We start from the raw sequence: 22,708 nt of genomic DNA, 5'->3' as shown, positions 1-22,708 counted from the left end.
TACCTTGCATAACTGCATGAACCCATATTGTACAATATAACTCTGTACATTTTTTGTCATTACCTTACTCTGATGACTTGCACTGAATGGAATCAGCCAGGGATGCATAGTCCGGACAGTAGCTGCTGATAGCCAGCCTCAAGCACACTTCCAAATGATCATCAGTCAAGGTGGAACGGTATTTGGACTTAATAATCTCCATGTGGGAAAAGGCTGACTCGCATAAATAAGTGGAGCCGAATAATGCAGTCAAGGAGGTAGCACATTTCCTCATGTTGAGGTACTTTTCCTCTGTGAGTAAGTTCCAGAACTGTCCATGAGCCCTGGACTTAAGCTGAATGTCAGCTTGTAGTGTCAAAATCTCATCCTCCACTCCAGATGAGTTCAGGTGAAACCGTGTTGCAATTTGTTGGCTGACGTCTATTTTAAATTTTTTTTTTTTTTTTTTTTATAATGCCATGCGATCTACCCACACTACCTTTGCGATCGACCGGTAGATCGCGATCGACGTATTGGGCACCCCTGGTCTAAGTCATGTAAGCATGAGTGTGTATAGAATAAGAAACTGAGTGTATGTGGATTATAGATTAGTCTGTAATCATTTTAAAGGCCAGTCGGACAAGTCTAGCAGCATGACCCTGACACACACACATGCACGCACGCTAAAAAAGCAATGTAGGTCTTAAAACACTGCTTGTTTTTTAACCAACAGGGCTGAGAGTCTCTCGCTGAAATGGAATATAATATTTATAACTATGTTTTCATAAGTGTATAATCACCTGAAACTAAGAATTGTATTTTTGTTAATTTATGCCAAATTCACACCAGGCGGTGGCGAATTGTGGCTTACCGCAATAATTACATTTTTCTGCGGCTGGGAGGCGTATTCATGTGTTTTAAGATTCAAGAGTTTTATTTGCCATTTGCACCGAAGTGTTGAGATCCTGTGATTCGACCAACATGTCACAGGAATCACAGGATCTGTTTTCCTGATGGCTGCGGGTCCTCTCTGGCTGTACTTTGCCACGAATCAAACAGCCGCAGCTTGCTGAGCTCGGGAGTGGCTGCCGCAGCTTTTATTATGGTAAGGATTACCACAGCTTTGCACTCGGCGGTTCACGTTATCACAGTCTTAGAAAGGAAGGAGTGAGTGGAGGGCACCACTAGATGTCGACAAATCCTACATTTGTCCCTTTAAGAGACCTGTTGATCTACTATGAGAAAGATTAATATGATGATAATGAGCACTTTATGTAATTCTGTTGAACAAAAGGGAACAACCCATAAAAATTGTGATCATGTTTTAATAGAAAAAAGAGGAGTTACATAATTGTTATTATAAAAGCATGGAACATGATAATGAACATTGAGAATAAACCAAAAACAACTTTAACAAGGACATGAGTAATTCTAACACAAATATGACAAGTGAATGAAAGGCAAAGTAAAACATTCAGAAAGAACTGTCACACCCTTAAACACCTTTAAAATAATCATATATATATATTTATATATATATATATAACAATACAACACGGCAGCGTCAGTCTCTGCAGTGTTAAAGTAAAGCACAACATAACTGCTTTTGCTGAAGAGGCTGTGGAATGTGAACCATTCCCTACTGAGTATGAACACCATTTATCACGTTTTATATTTATAGGTATATACACAATAAAATCTGTGGGTGACCAAAACATATATACACGATAAAAACTGGGCAACCAAATCCTATAAATTGAATCATAGGTCTAGCACCTCATACATCATGGTTACGGATTATAAACAAGAACACACAGGTGTTGTAATGCTGTCATAAGAAGAGAAACAGATCTGCAAAGCATCCTTTTGATGAAAAATATACAAGTTTTAGCAGGTTCCCAGGATCACCACGGTCACTTAGTATGTACATAAGATAAAATACACGCATGTGGCTTTCTGTTACAGTAGTAAACCAGTTTTGGGCTGCTTCCATCAACTCCGTTTTGCGCCACTGTTTAAGGAGCTGCATACATGGAAGTTGTGACATTAAAGAAAACAGTATGGCACAAGGACTAACAATGATCCAAGATTAATACTTGTTTCTGGGACCTCAAATAAGTTAATCACAAAATATCTGTGATGAATTACACATTGGTATTTTATCAAAACAAACACTTAATGTGGCAAGAATAATAAAAAAATGATATAATAATATTGAAATCAAGGTTAACATGAAACTGAAAAAGTAAACAAAAATGCAGAATGATTCTTTAAGTTCACCTTTCTTTTCCATCTGGATTATTAGGCACAGCCAAGCTCTGGCCTCACAGACACCAAAACTAACGGTGCATTCAGGCACTCCTCGTCAACTGGTAAAGTTTAATAATGTATCACAGAGAATGACCAGCAAAGTGGTAAATACTGGTGAGAAACTGGGGCACGCTCCAAGTCTACAGTACAACTGTGATATATCAATTCACACAAACACACGAAGGATAGCTGGTAAACATAGCGCCCATCTCTCTGCAACACCCGGTGATTTACAACAAACTGATTACAAGAACAAACAGCGGTGTGCATGCCCAGCTCCCATTATTACCAGTGACTGTTGAACATCTGGTATATGCAACATGGTCACGCAATATTTCCCTAATTTAAGAGTTTGCAAAGAGCGCCTGAATGCACCACTACACTACTGACCGGTACTGAGTACTGCACATCTGACACTGGCTGTGATCTCTTAAAAAGCCACATTTCTCAAGGCAAATTTGGAGGAGTGCGCCTTTTGGACCAGTTTTAAGACAATAAGTGTTGAACTGTTTCACTTTTTGGATGCAGCTCCTGGACTGTCCATACAACTAGTCATCATGACAACAAATGAAGAAAAGGGGGGGACACTGCTGAAGAGGTAAAACATTTTATGGGCTTGTAAGTGCTCTCTGTCCACGTATGATGACAGGGAATTGATTTGCTTTCCTCACTTTGGACTGTTAATCATTAACAACAGAAAAATGGGGATTCATACTCAAATAAGAATTTTTTTCATCTGATATCATTTGTGCTAAATATTGCGTGAGGTTTTCCCCCCACAAGAAATTACTTCTTACATAAATGTCGTCACAAACCAAACATTATTCCATCATTAAAGTTGGGAGATGTGCATGTTCCATATCTTCATGACATTTTTTATATTCTGAGTGGGTTAGCACACTGTACTGCACCTTATTCAGGTTGTATCTTAGAGAGGAGCCAGATGAACTGCAAAACTAGGGCTGTCCCGAATACCAGTTTTCGGGCTTTGAAGCTTCGATGACAAAATATTCGAAGGTATTTATACATTATTATTGCACAGCGTTGTTCGATTCTGATTGGTCAATCACAGCGTTCTACGGTCTGTTATTTCTTTATAGCAGACTGTCGCTACGTATAACAGACCGTTGCTATGGGTGCAGTTCTGATCTCGGACTCTGGCGGACCGTTTTTGTGTCAAATTATTGATTTCTTAATCAAAATGTAATAAGCGGGATAATGCACAGCTAGCGGGTCATTGTTGTGAAATAAACCCCTCCAGGGCGATACAGGACCCCTCCACATCCTGTTGGGGTTTATTTCACAACAATGACTGTCTTGCTGTACATTATCCCTTACTTATTGCATATTTATTTATATAAAAATAAATGAAAAATTTAAAAAACGAAGCATTCAAATACTGATTTCGAGGTTGATTACCATGACAATGGTCGAAGCTTCGAAGCATTCGGGGCAGCCCTATGCAAAACGTTACTGATGCAAACAAAAAAATAAATACAGTATGTCATCTTTTTTTAAGTAAACAGCATGCATTTATGCCTCGGCTTTGACAGATCTACTGGTTTCTCAAACTTCTGACACAGTACTTAACATCTGTTTATTACTGACTGCAATCTACTACAGCAGATGGTCCATGACTCAAAGCAGTCAAACTGCATTGCACTTGAATATTCCATATCCCATGCCTATATAAACAACATACGTGTAACACAATGTTCAGTGATAATCAGATGTCCATTATACCTGACCTTTTTTTTTTAAGTCAACATCGTCCTGTTGTAATACTAGTTATTTTCTGATTTTTCGATACGTTGTCTGATAACTTTATGGAAACTCGCCAACGGTGCACCCCATCACCTCATACTTCTGCCCCATCACTTTGCTCAGCCTCATTTTTAAGATTTGGCACTTTGGAGCCTCCTCAGAGGCTCCTGTGTCCGTTAGAGTGTCTGTTGTTGCTGCCTGGGCGGAGGCCCTGGGCTTTGGATGATTCAGCACCACCACAGGCTGGTTTGGGCCCGGCCGTTTAACCAGTTGGTCCACTTTCAGCGGCATTGGGTAAATAACTGTACAGTCAGTTAGACTGCTCATAGGTACCTGAGTCTTATATTTGGATATTCTGAGCTTCAGTCCCTTCTTGCTTTTTTTCCACACGCCTACTTGTACCCGTTTCAGAGAGACAGTCAGGAACTTTGAGGAGACGTCGTGCTCACTTTTTTCAGTTTGCTGTGGAGGCTCTGCAGCCACATGTGCATTTACATGCGCAGCAATTTGGGAAACATCTGCAGCAGGAGAGTCACTGCCTTTCTTATTGGCTGTTGGTGCGGACCTATTTTTTTCTTCGTTGACGTGGATATGGTTGTGGGTCAGTGCAGAAGGATGCTGAACACCCTTATCCTGCTCCTCTACTTTGACAGGCTGACTGGTCCGCTCTGTCAGTAAAAGGTTGCGGATGATGGATCCATCTCTTTGGGTCAGCTGAGCACAGTATTTTGGCACCGCCTCCTTCACCTGCTGCCCTGTGACATTCGTTATCTTGATGTGATTTTCAGGTGAACCGTTACTTTTATCCATCACTATACCGCGCAGAGCCATCACCAGTGGCTGCATGGAGCCTTGGACGTCCTCTGGTTGTTGACTTAATGAGAACACAGAAGAGATGACGGGGAACCCCTCAGGCTCTAGCATGTCTCCTTCTCCGGCTCTGTCCTGGGTCCAAGCCGAGATCTTTGAATGTGTGCGGCTAGAAAGCGCCGGTGTTTTGACCAACGAGTGCTCACTTAGAGTCCTGGGGACTGAAAAAGACGGACTTGCAATGTAGTTATCTTTACCAGCTAAAGTCACTGGAGGTCTCACTTGGGGAGCTGCAGCTAAGAGAACACTCAAGGCAGGAGAAGCAGATTTGTGTTGGTTCAAGCACACCATCTCTTTCTTTATTTTTGAAGAAGTGTTGCTCTTGAGGCGCATCTCCCCGGGCTCCAGCTTAACAGCCACCAACGCATCTCTAGGAATGATTTTTATGTCACTTGCCCTCCTGGGTGGGATACACTTGGAATGATCTGGAATTCTCTCATCCATCGCTCTCTGGGAAACACATGCTCCCATGTTTTCTGGATGCAGGGCGCTATTGAACCTGTTGAGCGCACTGTTGGAGATAACAGAGGGCAGAGCTGCATTGTGGTTCACGGGTTCCCTCTGTGTAACTTTGATTCCTTCTCTTACAGAATTGAGGATGCTTTTGGGAACCTTGTTTGGAATCACTGTGTGACATTCCAAGTTGATTATTTCTGGCGATGCTCTTTTCAATCCACCTTTTTCTTTGCTTGCTTGATTCTGGAGGTTTTGGGAAATATTGGCAACAGCAGGACGCTCCACATTCACCATCTTCATTTCGCACTGTTTCCTGTTAACCGTGCACATCCCCATGCTCATAGACTTCACCGTGTTTGGATGATTTAACGCAGATAAGAATGGCTTTCCCAGTGCGGTGTTTTGAGACACTGTGGTCCTCGTGTCTTTTATCACAGACTCGTTTTCTTGTTGAGAGACGAGCCTCAGCTTCAGCTCCTTTGTCCCGTTGACAGTTTTCACCTCAACAAGTTCAACCAAACAGCCAGCAGGGATGGATACTTCGTCAGGAAGTGAAACCGTGAGAGCCCTGTGGTGGTGTTGAATGAATCCATTCAAAGGGGTCAAAAGTTCAGCATTACCATTAGTGGCATTTGATGCATTTGTGTCCAGTGTTTTCCCTCTCTGTTCATCTTTACCCAGCCGGACTGCAGGTGTACTCAGAGCGGGTACGGTGACGCGAACAGCTGGTAGACGTGATGACAGATCAGCAGCGGGCATGCTTGATAAGGCACTGGAGACAGGAGCGTGTGGATTTTTTGTCGTTCCAGGCTTGGCAGGTATTTGACTACTATTTTTACTATGCAAACGATCAATGTGCTTTACAAGGCACAGCCTCCTCATGTATCCCTGTCCACAGTGAGGACACTTAAACGGATATTTTGAACAGTGTTGCTTCAGGTGAGCGCTCAACTCCGCCTCGCTGAACGAGATTTTGTTGCAGTAAAAGCAGTAAAACTTTGTGCTCCTGTGCTCCAGCATGTGCTTCGTGAACTCTGCGAGGTCCGTACAAACAAATCCACATTTCTCACAACGCTTCGCGGTTGTGGAGCTCAAAACACGATCCATCACCAAGTTGGGATGATGTCCACTGTTCACAGAGGACAGCATGCTGTGGTGGTAGCTGACAGGATTCATGGTGAGCTGGTGAGGTCCAGCTGCTCACCTGGCAGCTGATCTCATCTATTCAAAGCCTGGATATCATACAGGGGGAGTCGGAGAAGACCGGAAACAGAGAAGTGAGACGTCTTCACACTGTAAAAAGAAGAAAAATATTAGTGAATGACCCGTATAGGAGGTCTTTCCTACCAGTGGCAATCAGACTATATAACTCCTCCCCCTTCTGCAGGAAGGACAGCTGAAAACACCGGACACTGAGTACAATTATAATATCAATATCATGTGCAATACTACTTTTTAAATTCTCATGTGCAAAACAGAAACAGAGAAGTGAGACGTCTTCACACTGTAAAAAGAAGAAAAATATTAGTGAATGACCCGTATAGGAGGTCTTTCCTACCAGTGGCAATCAGACTATATAACTCCTCCCCCTTCTGCAGGAAGGACAGCTGAAAACACCGGACACTGAGTACAATTATAATATCAATATCATGTGCAATACTACTTTTTAAATTCTCATGTGCAATATCATACATACACATTCAATATCATACAGTGCACTTTCATAGACTAAGCTTGTGGAGTTACCCTACACTAAACTTATTTTTAACAGTCTCTTCTGCACTATATTCACTTTTTTAATAGTCATGTATCACAGCTGTTATCCTGCACTATATTCAGTTTTAACAGTTTTCTTCATCTCCTTGTATTTTTATATCTGGTATATTTTTTTTTTTACTTTGTACTTTGCACTACTAACTTCTTTACTGCCTTTTTACTAACATGTTTTGCACTATGGAACTGTGATGCTGGAAACTTGAATTTCCCTTAGGATCAATAAAGTTACTATCCATCTATCTATCTATCACTGTTCATTGTGTGCAATATTAATGTCCAACATGTGCAATATTACTTATTTTTTCTGTTTGTTAGCTTACTTTACCTTTTTTATTTTACTTATTTTATCTTATTTACTCATTTTACTAAATGCATCTTACTTAATTGTTATTCTATTAGGCACTGGTGCTAGAAATAGTACTTTTTTATTTTATACACTTGAACTTGTTGTAATTTTGTTGTATTTTTTTAGCAATCTCTGGCACAAGAATTTCCTTAAATTTTATAATATTAATAAAGTTATATCTTATCTTATATTATCCTATCTTATATTATATTATCTTTAGCCTCCAGTATAAAGGCCCACAGAGCCCCTCCTCCCTCACATTGCACTGCTTTTAACGCCTGCAGCATTTTGTTCTCCACATAACGGATTTACATGCAAACACACAGAAAGCAGCTCACTAGATATAATGTAATCATGTGTATTAACGTGTCTCTGCTGCTGTCGGAGGCTGTTTTCCTTTGAACCAGAGCAAAAGGCCTCATCTCTCCTCTCTGACCACAACAAGACAAGAGGGGGGTCGCAGAGACGACGGTCCGCTAATAACCTGTTTATAATCACATTAGAGACTAACATCACATACATACCTGACAGGAGGGTTGTGTTTTCATCTGTTGTGTGTTTTTAGATCAATAAATCCGCTCTGTGGTCGTGATATTAACGCTTCTCAACGCGGGCAACCAGAGCCGTTTTGCTGTAGCTCGGCGTTAGCTCTCTGTAGCTAACTAGCTAGCACAGTACCGGAAGAGGGTTGTTCATGCCTTCAAAATAAGAGTGTAGAATACTGGTCCAGATAAGAAAAAAGAAAAAACAACAACACATTACATATAATACATTACAATACAGGATGCACTATAAAAACTCATGATTAAAAGATATTACAAAAAATATAAATATTAAAAATATATATACATGCACAAATACAACTTCAAATCAATAAGTACAATATGAAACAATAACCTAGTTGACCCTGCAGAGCTGACCCTGCTGACCTGCTCTGGAGGTCCCTGACGGTGGACGGGGTTGCGCCAATGATGCCAAAAATATACTGCCTACTGCCACTTTAAGGAAATTATTGGCGTTCAAATTAATTTGCGTTAATGAGTTATTATCACTTTAACTTTGACAGCCCTCATTTTTAAATATTACTTACTTTTTATTATACTTACTTTTATTTTTAATTTAATTTCCTCTACTATGTTTATGCACCAATACACCACAGCAGATTTCAGTATGTGAAAACCTACTACCCACAAATATAAATCAATTTAACAAGCTATACAAAAAAGATAATTTTGGGAGGGATATGGTTGATGAAGAGTTGTGATAAGGGTTGGTTTATATCAACTTTTTAACTCCGGATGGATATGTGGGTTGTAAATAAACCTGGGATGCTGTTCATATATTTCATTTGGGATGTAAATAAATCTGGGATAGTTTATATATTATATTATATTATATTATATTATATTATCATTCTACGATATATGAGTTAATAGAAGAGAAGTGAGAAAGGGGTAGGAAAATAAAAAAAAAAGTTTTACTTCTACCTACTTGTTTTCGGACACTATTACTATTGTTTTGTTTGTTAGTATTTTGTATCTGTTTTTATTTATTTTTATGTTCTTTTTTTTTTTATTATTTATTTGCACACATATAAAACTGCACAAAATCCAGTGAATGAAAAAAACAAACAAGAAATGTGTCAGGAGAGGTCAAGAAGCCACAGGCTTATACAAAGAACCTCCCCCCAACCCCAGGAGAGAAAAAAACAATAACAAAAAAGAAAGAAAGATCTAAACTAACATAATTTTAAAAATACAACAAAAGTTAAACAACAACAAGAAGTACACAAAATGTGGAGAAAACCCCTAACCAAACAGTGGAAAACTATCTAATAAAAACATTGAAATACATAAAAAAAACTGTACAGAAGAAAAGAAAATATATCTAAACATATCAAAAGATAATTAGACATCATGAATTAAATGTGATGATAATTTCCTTTTAAAATGTTCTAAGGATAACGAGCTCTTGATAACATGTATTTTGGTGTTCCATATTTGTACACCACGATATCTGCGGGAGTACTGGCCATGTTTTGTTTTGTAAAAAGGCAGGTGAAGATGATTAACCTGTCTAGTATTATGTGAATGATTTCGAAATAAAGTCATTCATTCATTCATATTTAGCAATAATCTGATTCTAATGAGAGTATTATTTTGAAAGTTGTAACCGGAAGTTATCGTTTCATAACATTGTTCTTGACAGTTGGAGAGAGGCGGTGCAGCGGAGCGGAGCCGCCATTCAGGAAGAGACACTACGCAAACCTCCGTTATACTGTCAGACTACTACGGGATTGTTTACGGTAGTTTATAAATCCGCTACAAAAAACACGTAGGCTGACGTTTGATTGAGCATCCACGTTATCCACACCCTTAAACATGACAACTATCATCCCAATATTAACTTTAAACCCCGACTATAAATATAGATATAAATAAATAAAATAGAGAATTAATAAGAAAATATAAATAAGAAATATATATATAACGACTAGGGCAAATAATACTGCTGAAAAATAACTTATATACAAATAATATAAATGCATGCATTAATAAAAAAAATGCAAGAATATTGTTAATAATAATAAAAAATAAGATAATAATGTTCTGTATAAATAGATGCACTGTTAATGCCAGTGTAGACGAGATAATCCCACAGCTGAGTTATTGCATTAAATTATTGCACTGTTAAGTCAGTATTGCACAGTTGAAGATATAATAAATATATAATAAATATATCGATAATAATATATATTATTATAATAATAATAATGTATATATTATTATATATAATATAATATTATATATATTATTATAATAATTATTATTATTATATTTATATAATATATAATATATATTTATATACATATATTTGATCCTAAATACAATCTACTTAATTTATGTTGTAGACGTCTGTATGACAATAAAGTAGAATAAATGAAATGTAAATGAATTGTAATTGGTCCGTTCAGTGAGTTGACCCGGTGACACAGGAAGTGTTTAAAGCTGTTTGTATTTAACGTCATCCCAGTGTAGTTAGGGTCTGAGCAGAGAGGTAAACAACAGCACGCTGGGTTTAAAGTCTCATTAAAATGCGCTTATACGAATAAAAACAACATGGTGTTTATAAGAATCTGCAGACTGCTTCCTACTTCAGTGTCACTGGTGTCACCAAGGTGAGTAATACTGTGGTCAAGTCAGCCTCCACGTTGTTTAGCGGTACGTGTTTGTCCTAGACATTACGGTAAGAGCGAGTAGGAACTGACTTTGTACTTTGTACTACTAACTTTTACTGCCTTTTTACTAACATGTTTTGCACTATGGAACTGTGATGCTGGAAACTTGAATTTCCCTCGGGACCAATAAAGTTACTATCTATCTATCTTCAAAATAAAAGCACGGTTCTGATGAACGTGATAGGCCTTCAAAATAAAAGCACCGTTATGATGAACTTGATGGACCATTCGGATTCATTCAAAAGGTCCGTCAGTCTGTCGATAATAAATAAATGAATGAATGAATAATTAAACATTTAAAATGAATACATATGAAATACTAAATTACATTATTATTAATTATTATTATTGTTCATTCATTCATTTATTTATTATTGACAGACTGACTGACCTCTTGAATGAATCTGAATTCATCATAACGGTGCCTTTATTTTGAAGGCCTATCACGTTCATCATAACGGTGCTTTTATTTTGAAGGCCTATCACGTTCATTGTAATGGTGCTTTTATTTTGAAGGCCTATCACGTTCATCATAACGGTGCTTTTATTTTGAAGGCCTATCACGTTCATCAGAAACATGCTTTTATTTTGAAGGCCTATCACGTTCATCAGAACAGTGCTTTTATTTTGAAGGCCTAGCATGTTCATCATAATGGTGCTGAAACGGAAATAAAAGCACCGTTATGATAAACGTGATAGGCCTTCAAAATAAAAGCACAGTTATCACGGTCATCAGAACCGTGCTTTTATTTTGAAGGCCTATCACGTTCATCATAACCTCGCTTTTATTTTAAAGGCCTATCACGTTCATCAGAACGGTGCTTTTACTCCGAAGGCCTATCACGTTTATCACAACGGTGCTTTTATTTTGAATGCCTATCACGTTCATCAGAACCGTGCTTTTATTTCGAAGGCCTTTCACGTTCATCAGAACGGTGCTTTTATTTTGAAGGTCTATCACGTTCATCAGAACCGTGCTTTTATTTTGAAGGCCTATCACGCTGCTTTTATTTTGAAGGCCTATCGCGTTCATCAGAACTGTGCTTTTATTTTGAAGGCCTATCGCGTTCATCAGAACGGTGCTTTTATTTTGAAGGCCTATCACGTTCATCGTAATGGTGCTTTTATTTTGAAGGCCTATCACGTTCATCAGAACGGTGCTTTTATTTTGAAGGCTCATCACGTTCATCAGAACCGTGCTTTTATTTTGAAGTCAGTTCCTTACCGTAATGTCTGTGATAAACACGCACCGCAAAACGACGTGGAGGCTGGTTTGACCGCAGTAGTAATAACAGTGTCTCCATGACAACTATTTCAAACCATCGTCATGATGTTTTCTTGAATATAATTGTATAGTTGTATAGCAGCATTATCTCAGCTGTTATTGTAACCCCCTACAGCTCATGTGAGGTTAACTATTGTTAAAACAACCATTGTTGTAGTTCATAATGACGCAGCTGACCGGAGGCTCTCTGTTGACCCTCCCATCACCATCACCGGTCGGTCCATCACAGCTTCCTGGTTATGGAAACAATATTAATGACGAGAGCTGCCTGCTGCTGGTTCACACTCAGGAACACACTCTTCTCGTCCTTTCGCAGAGTTATTATCACCCGCAGCAGCAGCCGCAGCATGGCCTCCTCAGACCCGGCGGCAGCGGCCCCAGACCCGGCAGCAGCAGCAGAGACGACCCGCTTCGACTTCCTGGTGATCGGCGGTGGGTCCGGAGGTCTGGCCGGAGCTCGGAGGGCGTCGGAGCTCGGAGCGACCACCGCCGTGATCGAGAGCCACAGACTCGGAGGTACCTGCGTGAGTAAAAATACAAATAACACTGTCATTATTATTATATCACATGTCACATGCTGGTTGCCAGGTTCACTGCGAAACCTCCGGACTGCTTTTGTGTTTAACAAACACTGTAGAGCTCTGACATACTGGAGCTGACAGACACTGTATAGCACAGACAAGGTCTTAACATTTACATTAAACTGGATTAAACCTGGTAGCCTAGCAACTATCAATCCTCATCTATAATTTCTAAATAATAATAATAATAAACTTCATTTGTATAGCACCTTTCCAACATAGTTACAAAGTGCTTTACATTAAAAATAAAATAAAATAAATAATAATAATAATAATAATAATAATAATAATAATAATAATAATAAACAAAATAGAGTAAACATCAAGATAAAAACAATACAGAATAAAAACGTAAAAACATAGGCCAAAATAAAATGTTGAATATAAGACTTGTGTACAAAAAGTCAACAATAATGAAGTTTAAAACAAGAGATTGCCATAGACATATAAGCTTTCAGACTGGTGTGCACAAGGGCTTCAATATGAGGAAGTTGCTTTAGTTTCTTTATTTGTGCCTATAAAAAAACAAAAACAAAAGAAGAGTTGTACAATAACATAAAGAAATGCACAGGTGGGTTGAAAATATATATCTCTGAAATACTGAAGCTAACATACACTGTATAACACGGCACAGACAAGAATATAACATTTAAATTAAACTGGGTTAACCCTATCAACTATCACCCCTCATCTATTAATTAAAGATAGACATATAAGCTTTCAGACTGGTGTGCACAAGAGCTTCAATATGAGGAAGTTGCTTTAGTCTCTTTATTTGTGCCTATGATAAAATAAAACAAAAGAAAAGATGTACAATAACATAAATAAATGCACAGGTGGGTTGAAAATATCCCCCGAGGGCTTGTAAAAGGAACCCAACTAACATTGACATAAAAAACAGCTGTGTTATTTTTTTTAGATATTTAAAAGAAATACTATTTCTGAACAAGAAATACTAGAGATAAAAAAGACAGGAAGGAAAAAAAAATAATAATAATAGTAAATCAAATAAGGAAGTGGGTAGTGAATTGTTAAGAAATTTAAATACAAAAGTACCTATCTGAAGTTTATTGTTTAATAACTCCAGAGTTGGTCATTTGGTGGCCATTTTAACAGTATTTTTGGAATTCAAGTGGAAGGCATTACATCTTGCATGTAGGCGTTAATTAGTATTATTGTGTTTACCCAGTCAGTTGATCTAACTAATGAGATGATAACAGATGATGAGAAAATGTATTGCTGCAGTGGTTGTGACACAAACCACTAAAACCACATCCTAATTGCACAACACAGTTAGTCCAACTGGTAATAAGTAAGGAAATAAGCTCATTATCATAGCATCATGTTGTACATACAAACCACATAACAAGTGATTGAAGGATGGTTAGAATCCAGCCAAATCAAATTTATGAACCTTTTTATTGGCAGATGTTAGCTGCCTTTTTGGCTGACAATAAAACTTTATATAAAGATCATATTCATTTTATCATTTACTGACTTCCAGTAGTAGTGGCATCATATCATGAGTTTTCTGAGATGTTATGGTTAAAAATGCAAATGAGGCATTATCTAAATTTAGGAGAAATCTACAGGAACAAATATACAAAGTAGTAAAATGAATATCTAAATGTGTATTTTGGATGATTTCGTTCCACTAGTCTGAAAGAAGACATGTTATGGAAGCAAAATAGTCCTCAAAATTGACCAGTGCATGAAAAACAATGTTTTTGCCTTAACTTAGTATGTGCTTGGATGTATTTCATCAAGCTTACGTTGGACTAATTTGCTCTGTTTGAATGTTTTTTCAGGTCAATGTTGGCTGTGTCCCAAAGAAGGTACAATTTTCTTTCTATTCTTGTTGTAATAGGCCGAGTTTTAACTCGGAGACATAATGATCTCTAGATCTCTAATCCTGCTGTCTTCACAGGTTATGTGGAATGCAGCGGTTCACGCCGAGTATCTCCACGATCATGGTGATTACGGCTTTGACGTTGGAAATGTTCGTTTCAGTTGGGAGTAAGTTACATCCCCTTTTACTCACTTTTTTTGTGCAACTGCAATGAGCTCTTTTGAAACCTGTTATAGTTGTTCCTGGAACAAAGAGGTGTCCATTTCAGAGCACTACTTCCCCGTCTGCCACGTCTCTTGTTGCTTCACTTCAGCCCTCAACTGTGTCTCTGTGAACAACACGGCTAAGTCACAGTGATAGTTAAAGATAAGCCACTGGAAGGAGTGGCCGCCTGCCACACCAGGAAACATGAGTCAGGGATTCAAAGCATGGCTGGGAGGTCATTTAAGGCCCCTGCATGAGTTTATGTAAAACTGTGTCCAACTGTCAGTACATTATATAAAAAGTAGATATTCAAATATGCAGGAAATGTGTGCAATCTAATTCAATCTTTGCATATAATAACTCATCTTTTCTAATGTTTCAATGTTTTTTGACACTATGTCAAAACTGTTTCTACTCTATAGTAGGCTGTTTGTGTTGCTGTCAAAGCAAATTCGTTTTAACGGCACTAATTCTTTAAAAGCATTAACGCAACTTGCAACAAGCTAGAGTGAAAATACCTGGCATGGCCATTTTCTTAGGGGTCCCCTTAATCTCTGACCTCAAGATATGTGAATGTAAATGGGTTCTATGGGTACCCACGAGTCTCCCCTTTACAGACATGCCCACTTTATGATAATCACATGCAGTTTGGGGGCAAGTCATAGTCAAGTCAGCACACTGACACACTGACAGCTGTTGTTGCCTGTTGGGCTGCAGTTTGCCATGTTGTGATTTAAGCATATTTATTTATGCTAAATACAGAACCTGTGGGAATTTCTGGACAATACTTGTTATTGTTTTTGTTGTTAATTGATTTCCAATTATAAATATATACATATAATTGCATAAAGCAGCATATTTGCCCACTCCCATTCTGATAAGAGTATTAAATACTTGACAAATCTTCCTTTTAACAGATAAAAATGTGTGATTAATTTGCGATTAATCGTGATTAACTATGGACAATCATGCGATTAATCACGATTAAATATTTTAATCCATTGACATCCCTAATTCAGTCTTCTGAAAGGCTGCCTTGTGGAGCATTTATTTAAGTGTGTGTTCAAGCCTTCCTTGAGTAAATATGGGTAAAGCAAACAAACAACCTCTTATCTTGCTTTCATATAATTTCCTGTGTTTGCAGAGCTCTCAAGGCCAAAAGGGATGCTTATGTTAGTCACCTAAATCGCATTTATCGCAACAATCTTGACAAAGTAAGTTCATATTTATATCATCTTTATTATATCAGTGTGTCTGCCAAAGAAGAAAGTTATTGCAGGGAAAAATAATGACATCTGATCCATTTCAGGCTAAAATCCAAACTATTCAAGGTCACGCCACGTTTACAAATGATCGTGAGCCGACTGTGGAGGTCAATGGAAGAAAATACACAGCGCCTCACATCCTCATCTCTACTGGAGGGCAGCCTACTGTTTTGACTGATTCTGAAGTTCCAGGTACGATATTATGCACTTATATTTTACTTGGAAAAGTTTGTTTTATTTAATCCATTAATCAAATCAGACAGCCTTTATAAAATTACAAAATTGATCATTTCAGGGGCAAATTATGGCATTACCAGCGATGGCTTTTTTGAACTTGAATCTCTGCCAAAGTAAGTTTATCGTATAACATCTTTAGTGTTTATACCATGTATAAAGTTTGTGTCCATAATTAAAAGTTTTGTTTTCTCAACAGGCGCACTGTGATTGTGGGTGCCGGTTATATTGCAGTGGAGATGGCAGGCATCCTCTCCACCCTGGGCTCCAAAACATCCCTCATTATTCGACAGACGGGAGTAAGAAACCCATAAAAATCACAACTAAATACCAAATTATGATTTTCAAAAGTGTGCAATAATGAAAATACATGTATATTCTCTGTGTAGGTTTTGAGGAACTTTGACAGCTTCATAAGCACAAACTGCACCAAAGAGCTGCACAACTCTGGTGTGGATCTGTGGAAGAACTCTCAGGTGACTTCGGTGTGTAAAACGGACCGGGGGCTGGAGGTGACACTCGTCACCAAAGACCCGGAGAAGAAGAACGACGAGGAGAAGATCAGCAAAATCCAGGAAGTGGACTGCCTCCTCTGGGCCATCGGCAGGCAGCCCAACACTTCTGGACTGAACATCGGCGAGATGGTAACGGGCTGCTTGTGATGTTTACTGTAAACCGGATGCTGAAACGTGGAGATAAACAACATCTAAGCTGAGTCAGATGTTCTCAGACAAACAAAATAGTTGAACATCTTTTTTCTCCTTATTGAGGCGATTCATTTTGCAGCTGTAAAGAGTGCCGAACACCCATCACTAAAATTGTAATGGTGCATTTAAAACAGATGACTACAGCTTATCACCGCTGTCTGTCTGCAAAGGGAATTACTGTAATTAGTGTTTGGCTCCGTGCAGTTTTCCTGGTGTCATCCTGGCTGCTTAACTGTCCTCGTAGATTATAGCAGAAGACGTATTTGTTTTCTTTACATACAGCTTTGTGAAGGAACTACATCCAATAACACACTATTGGATCTCTGAAAATCCAGTTATTTTCACTTTGATAGTATGTCCATATGGTGTTTTTTTTTTAATATGCAACAGGACATATTATGAGTGAAATAAACAGTCAACGCCAATGGCTGAGCATTTCCACCTTGGAGCTGCAGTGTACCAATGTCGATCTACAAAACACGGAGTCAGACAGTCAGGTTTTCATTCATAACATACCTAAGAAATCAGTCGTGTCAGTTTCCAGTAGGGACCTTGCATATCATTAACGCTACAGCGACACGAGGGGTGTCGGAGAGGAGAAGCCAGGTGTTGCTACGTGATCGATTTTTACAAGCTAACTAAGTACTATTTTCTAAGGATGGCAGAGACTTTTTTGATTGTAAAGCTGAAAAGGGAGTAATGGTGAGCCATGCATGTTTTACCAAAAGATCAGAAAATTTGACAGAAATAGGTGTATTTTATTTGGAAAAATCGTATCTCACCTTTATATAAAAAGAGCCTAAAATAAACCAGGCATGGGATCACCTTAAATCATTAGGGATAATCCAGGAGCTAGACGAGACAACAGTCACTTGGCAGTCTTTGTATTGTTGTTTGTTAGAGGTGAGGAGTGAAATGCTTGTTAGCTCAGAGTTAACAGGCATATTAATAACGATTAAAGGGGTAGTTAAGTCTTGAGCTGCAATGATTAATCAATTAATTGATTAGTTGTCAACTATTAAATTAATTTTCAACTATGTTGATAATCATATAATCGGTTTGAGTCATTTTTTAAAGGTCCCATATTGTAAAAAAGTAAGATATCATGCCTTTTTTATTATGAAGCAGGTTTAAGTGCTACATAAGTGTATGTGAATGACATCAGCTGACAGGAAGTAAACATGGACCCAAGCTTTTGCCTAGCAACGCAATTCCATTGAAATGCACTTAAACAGCGTTTCCGACAGAGGGAAAATACAGGCATATTCAGGCAGACAGTATGAGGGAATTCAAGGTTGTTTTTTTAACATTATAGCATGTAAAAATGTTCTAGTAGAAGCACAAAATACAAGTATGAAGCGGAAAATGAGCATGATATGGGACCTTTAAGAAAAAAAAAGTCAAAATTCTCTGATTCCAGCTTCTTAAATGTGAATATTTTCAGGTTTCTTTACTCCTCTATGACAGTAAACTGAATATCTTTGAGTTGTAGACAAAACAAGACATTTGAGGACGTCATCTTGGGCTTTGGGAAACACTGATCAACATTTTATAGACCAAACAACTGATCAATTAATCAAGAAAATTATCAACAGATTAATCGACAATGCAAATAATCGTTAGTTGCTGCCGTAGTTATGTCTTTCTTCTATTTGAGGTACTTCAACATACAGTAGCGTAGGGAAGTGGGCCATCAGATTGTCCATTGAAAGGAAAGTTTAAAAGACATTTGTACCCAATACCACATATTCTGGCTTCTCTTTTTATTGTCTAACCTGTAATATGAAGGAGGATGTGAAACAAACCAAAGGAAGTAAGAAGGAGAAGTGATGTGCTCTGTCGTTATCATCTTAGTTGGTAAATTCACGCCCGGTTTGATTTAACAGGTTTTGCAGAGATTTGTTGATATATGATAATGTTAAACAGTGAATATTTGGTTGCCCCTCCTATGTGTATTCTGGTTTACATTTAATGCTCCAAGCCTCAACTATAGTCTTACTGTAGACAGAAACAAAACCTTTCTGCTCTCTTGCTCCTTCCTTATTTTAAAGTTGTCTGCAGCTCAGCAGCTTGTGGTCAGTGTGGGAGAGAACAGAAATGACCGAAACATACAGTATCTTTCCTCATAGTCGTGGTGCATCCCAAACAGAGCTTTCTAAGGAAGTAAGAGAAAAGACTTCAGTGCTAAAGTGTGATGTTCTAGCTAATTTATAATAATTACATCACTGTGTTTCTGTCTGTTTGCAGGGTGTGGATACAGATGAACGAGGCCACATCGCTGTGGATGAGTTTCAGAACACCAGCAGACAAGGGATCTACGCTGTAGGGGACGTTTGTGGCAAAGCTCTCCTCACACCTGGTAGGAAGTCGCAATAATAACTCCAATTATCTTATTATGGAGGTTTATGCTTAAAAACCTAATAAATATATATATACATTTGCATAAAGCAGCATATTTCCCCATTCCCATGTTGATAGAATTATTAAATTCTTGACAAATCTCCCTTTGAGGTACTATTTGAACAGATAAAAAATGTGCTGTTAATTTGCGATTAATCACAATTAACTATGGACAATCTTGCGATTAATCAGCCCTTGACAGCCCTAATAGAAATATGTAATTTTCTGTGGCGAAGCCTCCATGTAGTCACAACATATACTATGCATAGTCATAGTGACAGTTTACTTTTTCCGTGCTCCATGCATCGTTGAAATAGGTGAAGCGTTGCTTTGTACTTGTTCTTCTGGTTTTAGGATAAAGTGTTATTGTGGGCACCTGAAATGTTTTCTAAGGACAGTTACTGGTGCGTAGAGTTTCTCTCTGACGTTATGTTGTGTGTCTGGGCAGTTGCCATAGCTGCAGGCAGGAAGCTGGCACACAGACTGTTTGAGGGCAAGAAGGACTCCAAGTTGGACTACTCGAGTATCCCCACAGTGGTGTTCAGCCACCCTCCCATCGGCACGGTGGGCCTCACAGAAGGTGAGCAGGAGTTTCATAATCAAAGAAATTGCCTGTATGCCCAGTGCTTTTCATCCTTTGTAGTACTCAGTAGGACAATAATTCAAATGGTTGATTTGTGTTTGCCACAGAGGAGGCCATTAAATCCAGAGGAAAGGAGAATGTGAAGGTCTACAAGACTTCTTTCACTCCGATGTATCACGCCATCACGAGCAGGAAGAGTCAGTGCATCATGAAGCTGGTGTGTGAGGGCAAGGAGGAGAAGGTAGGAATCATCTGTTAGTTACAGTTGGTGAAAACAATATTATCAATACTGTATAGATCAGAAATTATTTTGTTTTACTTTCTTACGTCACTTCAATTATTACAACAGTTCAAACTGGTATTAATAAAAAACAGCATTAACTGTTACTGTCATTGTTTCTCGAGGTACACGTCACTTAGACTTATCTCTGAGTCTGTAAGATTATGAAAGCCTCAAAACCTTTCTTAAAAACTTAAAGGGATAGTTTGGGTGTTTTGAAGTGGGGTTCTATGAGGTATTTATCCATAGTCCGTGTATTACCTACAGTAGATGACGGTCGACACGCCCCCAGTTTGGAGAAACAGACAGGAGTTATCGCACAGAACAGGAGCAATGTACTGCTGTGGACGAGGCCGGCAGCAAAACATATTTTAGCCACCTAAAAGAAAAGCTCACCTAAAAAAATCCATATCAGTTCAAGTGTATGCTATATATAGAATATCTTCGCCGGTTTACCTTGCGGTCAGACAGCCCTTTCTGACGGGGAACTGAAGCCGAATCTATGCTCTCGTCTAAGCTACCAGACTCCATTGAAAAAAACTCTAATTTTACCTCGCAGAACGCGGGAGTTGTTGGAATACCGCTGCCTCGATCGGTTAGTTTGTTTGTGTTATTGTGTGACTTTGATAAATCCAAACTAACCAAAGTCATACAATAACACAAACAAACTGACTGATCGAGGCAGCGATGGACCAGCAACTCCTGTGTTCTGTGAGGTAAAATTACTGTTTGTTTTTTTCAATGGAGTCTGGTTGCTTTAGCAAGAGCCTAGATAACGGCTTGAGTTCCCCGTCAGAAACATAGACTGTACAGCTGTCTGACAGCAAGGTAAACCGGGGAAAATATTCTAAATATAGCGTACACTTAAACTGATATTGATATTTTTTTTTCCGTGAGCCTTTTTTTGAGGTGACTAAAATATGTTGTGCTGCCGGCCCCGTTCACAGCAGTACATTGCTTTACTTTTGTGCAGTAACTCCCGTCTGCTTCTCCAAATTGGGGGGCATGCTGACCGCTGGCGCCATCTACTGTTTTCAAAGACTGAATTGTCTCATTTCCCCAGGTGGTGGGTCTGCACATGCAGGGCCTGGGCTGTGATGAGATGCTGCAGGGCTTCGCTGTGGCCATCAAAATGGGTGCTACCAAAGCAGACTTTGACAAGACCGTCGCCATTCACCCCACCTCGTCTGAGGAGTTTGTCACGATGCGTTAACACAAACACAAACTCCCCCCCCCCCCCTTGCTTCCCTATACGACCAGTAACTGTACCACTCTCGCATCAGCTTGACGACTTGCTTTCTAAAACTACATACTTCCATTTTCTCTCACTTAAAGTGACCTTACATGTGCGCAGTGTTTCATCTTTTCTAATTTATACCTAAATGGACCAAGACCGAGTTATGGCCTCCTTAAAGTGTACTGTGGGTCTTGATTATTGATTGAATTTTCCATTTTAATCATTGTGAAATGGAAGTGATGGATCTGCAGGTATTGTTGTCAAGTTATTGCATGGGAAATCAAAAAGACCTCTTTCCTAGTGTATGTGTTTGATTTGTGAGTAATTTGTCAGATGAATATATTACAAACACTGCTGCTCCTTACGGTACCTATTTACTACCAATGCAAGGTCATAACATATCTAATGTACTGTTCTAAAGATTCAATAAACACGCAGGGTTTTTTCTTAACTGTTGTGATTCATCTCGCTTGACTCTGTGACTAAGACTTTTGTTTTTTTTAAATCATTGCTGTGTTTCTCTACTAGCGCCCCTCCCTGTCTGTGTTTACAGTTGACGTGGGTTGAGCAATGAATGAAGTACTTCTCTTATTTGGCCAGAGGGAGCTGCATTCCTGCTCATAGCTCAAGTCAAAATGTTTCATAACAGCATTGTATTTAAGACAACTTGCACACAATTTCATCACAAAAAACACAATAATTACCCTGCTATTTACTACCCAGATGTTTTGTTTAGTGTACTGCAGTAACACAAAGGTACTTTGAGGTACTTGTACTTCAGTTTCCATTTCCTGACTTTATATTTGTACTCAAATGCAGTTCAAAAGATAATATTGTACTTTAAAACATTTCTTTGAAAGTTAATAGATACTTTATTACATACAAAACATATGATATACTCATTATTATATAATAAACTTCCCAACATGATATAAAGTAATCTCTATGTCAACCATTTACACAACAATAAAATTATGTTTAGATGTTAATATATCAATAATAATTGATAGATATAGTATTACCCTGACAGAGGCTATTCTGTGGCTTGAGTAAGTATTTTTACTTTTGGTACTTATTGGGGATTTTGTGGACAACACTAATGTACTTTTACTACAGTAAGATTTATTTATTTGTATCTATTTATTTATTTGCACATATATAAAACTGCACAAAATCCAGTCAATAAAATAAAAACAAGAAATGTGTCAGGAGAGGTCAAGAAGCCACAGACTTATACAAAGGACCTCCCCCCAACCCCAGGAGAAAAAAAAACAATAACAAAAAAGGAAGAAAGATCTAAACTAAAATAATTTTAAAAATACAGCAAAAGTTAAACAACAACAA

General features: G+C 38.3%; 2 protein-coding genes across 4 annotated transcripts; one reads left to right on the top strand and one right to left on the bottom strand.

Annotated features, from left to right (window-relative positions):
* Positions 1-3,864: 3,864 nt before the first annotated feature.
* LOC119494878 lies at positions 3,865-8,178 on the bottom strand. Its single transcript, XM_037781086.1, has 2 exons — positions 8,026-8,178; positions 3,865-6,672 (listed from the first exon to the last, which is right to left on the bottom strand). The coding sequence occupies exon 2, from the start codon at positions 6,553-6,555 to the stop codon at positions 4,114-4,116; it is 2,442 nt and encodes an 813-aa protein (XP_037637014.1). The 5' UTR covers positions 6,556-6,672; positions 8,026-8,178; the 3' UTR covers positions 3,865-4,113.
* A 2,337-nt stretch (positions 8,179-10,515) lies between these two features.
* On the top strand, positions 10,516-21,815 carry gsr (glutathione reductase). 3 transcript variants are annotated; one of them, XM_037780077.1, is made up of 13 exons: positions 10,516-10,679; positions 12,341-12,548; positions 14,414-14,440; positions 14,533-14,621; positions 15,803-15,872; positions 15,968-16,115; positions 16,219-16,273; positions 16,357-16,456; positions 16,547-16,801; positions 19,112-19,223; positions 19,713-19,844; positions 19,955-20,088; positions 21,191-21,815. In XM_037780077.1, the coding sequence occupies exons 1-13, from the start codon at positions 10,621-10,623 to the stop codon at positions 21,338-21,340; spliced, it is 1,539 nt and encodes a 512-aa protein (XP_037636005.1). In that variant the 5' UTR covers positions 10,516-10,620; the 3' UTR covers positions 21,341-21,815. The 3 variants fall into 3 exon arrangements, with proteins under 3 accessions (XP_037636005.1, XP_037636004.1, XP_037636006.1); XM_037780076.1 differs by lacking the exon at positions 10,516-10,679 and having other exon boundaries at positions 12,245-12,548; XM_037780078.1 differs by lacking the exon at positions 10,516-10,679 and having other exon boundaries at positions 12,262-12,540.
* Positions 21,816-22,708: the final 893 nt, after the last annotated feature.

This window comes from Sebastes umbrosus, chromosome 9, assembly GCF_015220745.1.
Source record: "Sebastes umbrosus isolate fSebUmb1 chromosome 9, fSebUmb1.pri, whole genome shotgun sequence".
Classification (NCBI taxonomy): Eukaryota; Metazoa; Chordata; class Actinopteri; order Perciformes; family Sebastidae; genus Sebastes; species Sebastes umbrosus.
This window is presented reverse-complemented; position numbering and strand designations above follow the sequence as displayed.

Coding starts and splice junctions, on each gene's coding strand:
- LOC119494878 (XM_037781086.1), bottom strand. CDS start 6,555: ATGAATCCTGTCAGCTACCACCACAGCATGCTGTCCTCTGTGAACAGT.
- gsr (XM_037780076.1), top strand. CDS start 12,264: ATGGAAACAATATTAATGACGAGAGCTGCCTGCTGCTGGTTCACACTC. Junction 15,873..15,967: donor ATCGCAACAATCTTGACAAA/GTAAGTTCATAT, acceptor GATCCATTTCAG/GCTAAAATCCAAACTATTCA. Junction 19,224..19,712: donor CAAAGCTCTCCTCACACCTG/GTAGGAAGTCGC, acceptor GTGTCTGGGCAG/TTGCCATAGCTGCAGGCAGG.